Raw genomic sequence first — 1,209 nt, 5'->3', positions numbered from 1 at the left:
CTGAATGCACCGTTTCACCATTTTCCACTTTAATGTGCACAATGATCCTGATTTGTCTTTCTTCCCACAGGATGGCAACGATTCAGATGACTTTATGTAAATAAAGTCTCTCTCCTTTCTCAATCATGAGGTGGTTTGGGATGTCTTAATATGTCACCATCGCTAAGAATGCCAAAAAAAACCCAAAAAGGTGAACTCTGACTCCATTTCTTCAGAACCTGGTTGGTTCTCCCGGCAGCCTGACCAGCCCTGTGCCATGGACAACTTCTGAAAGGAGAAGATCTGTATGTCTGCACATACATCTCTTTTTCAGGGACGTGGGTGGAAGGAAGCAGGATTGACTTTCAGTTCTATAAAGACAATGATATTTATTCTGGGGAAGGGGTTGGCGTAGCTTTTAATCCAACGAGATTTAAAGAAAAGAAAACAAATCGTACTGTCTCACCGCTGTCCCGGCAGCGGAGCGTCTCAGAAAGGGTTGCCGTTAGCTCGCCGTCACCGGTATGTACACGAGCCCGAACGCGACGCCGCTGACCGCATAACTCTCCTCTTCACGCTGGCGATGGTCAGCAAAGCTGGGCCGCTGCAATGCAATTGGGGGGGGGGGGCGTAAATTTGGACAAGCTCACAGCTGCTTTGCAGACCTCCCCAGCCCTTGCTGGCAGTAAATCTGGTGGCTCCTCATTAAATACAGAGCTACAGATGATGAAGACTGAGCTCGGCTGATGTTGCAGCCTACTCGAGCGCGTGACCGCGGGCTGCGATATGTGCCTTTAGCGCGGGATGAGAATAGCCCCACGGTGTATTTTCTTTTAAATTATGCTTGATTCCTGGGCTGTTCCTTGGAAACCTTCTCCGGAGAGAGGAGTTTGTGAAGAAGAGTTGAGTTTTGCGCAGCATTTGCGCCTGTCCAGGCCAGAGCTCTTGCCTGAGCGCTCTGTAAGGTTTTGTGGGTAAATCTGTGTGAAGCGGTCACGGTAATCCTTCCAGCCCCTGTATATATGTCACGATTAAACTCATACCATGCTGGTGAAACGGGCTGCTGGGTGGGAGTCGCCTGGTGTGCTGACACCTCGGAGAAGGAGCGGGGCCGGGAGCGGGCTCCTCGGGCAGCAGATAGCCATGCGGAGAGCACGGCTGTGCTGGGGCAGGGGGGGGGACGGACAGCAAAAGTCTGCGTCAAGTCTGGGTTTGGGGTGCGTCTCCGGA

The 1,209-nt window shown here is 51.9% G+C and overlaps 2 protein-coding genes across 2 annotated transcripts in view; one reads left to right on the top strand and one right to left on the bottom strand.

Moving 5' to 3' along the window:
• The window catches only part of CCDC25 (coiled-coil domain containing 25), a 10,317-nt gene extending 9,288 nt beyond the window's left edge, over nucleotides 1–1,029 (top strand). The window contains exon 8 of the mRNA XM_009324977.1: nucleotides 71–1,029. Within this exon, the coding sequence (XP_009323252.1) occupies nucleotides 71–100 (30 nt within the window). The 3' untranslated portion in view covers nucleotides 101–1,029. The remainder of the gene's footprint in view (nucleotides 1–70) is intronic.
• The window catches only part of SCARA3 (scavenger receptor class A, member 3), a 10,903-nt gene continuing 10,178 nt past the window's right edge, over nucleotides 485–1,209 (bottom strand). The window contains exon 5 of the mRNA XM_009324978.1: nucleotides 485–583. Coding sequence (XP_009323253.1) covers nucleotides 485–583 — 99 coding nt within the window. The remainder of the gene's footprint in view (nucleotides 584–1,209) is intronic.

The sequence above is a fragment of the Pygoscelis adeliae genome, unplaced genomic scaffold (assembly GCF_000699105.1).
Source record: "Pygoscelis adeliae isolate BGI_AS28 unplaced genomic scaffold, ASM69910v1 Scaffold666, whole genome shotgun sequence".
Classification (NCBI taxonomy): domain Eukaryota; kingdom Metazoa; phylum Chordata; class Aves; order Sphenisciformes; family Spheniscidae; genus Pygoscelis; species Pygoscelis adeliae.
Note: the sequence above shows the minus strand (reverse complement) of the source record. Positions and strands in the feature narration are given on the sequence as shown.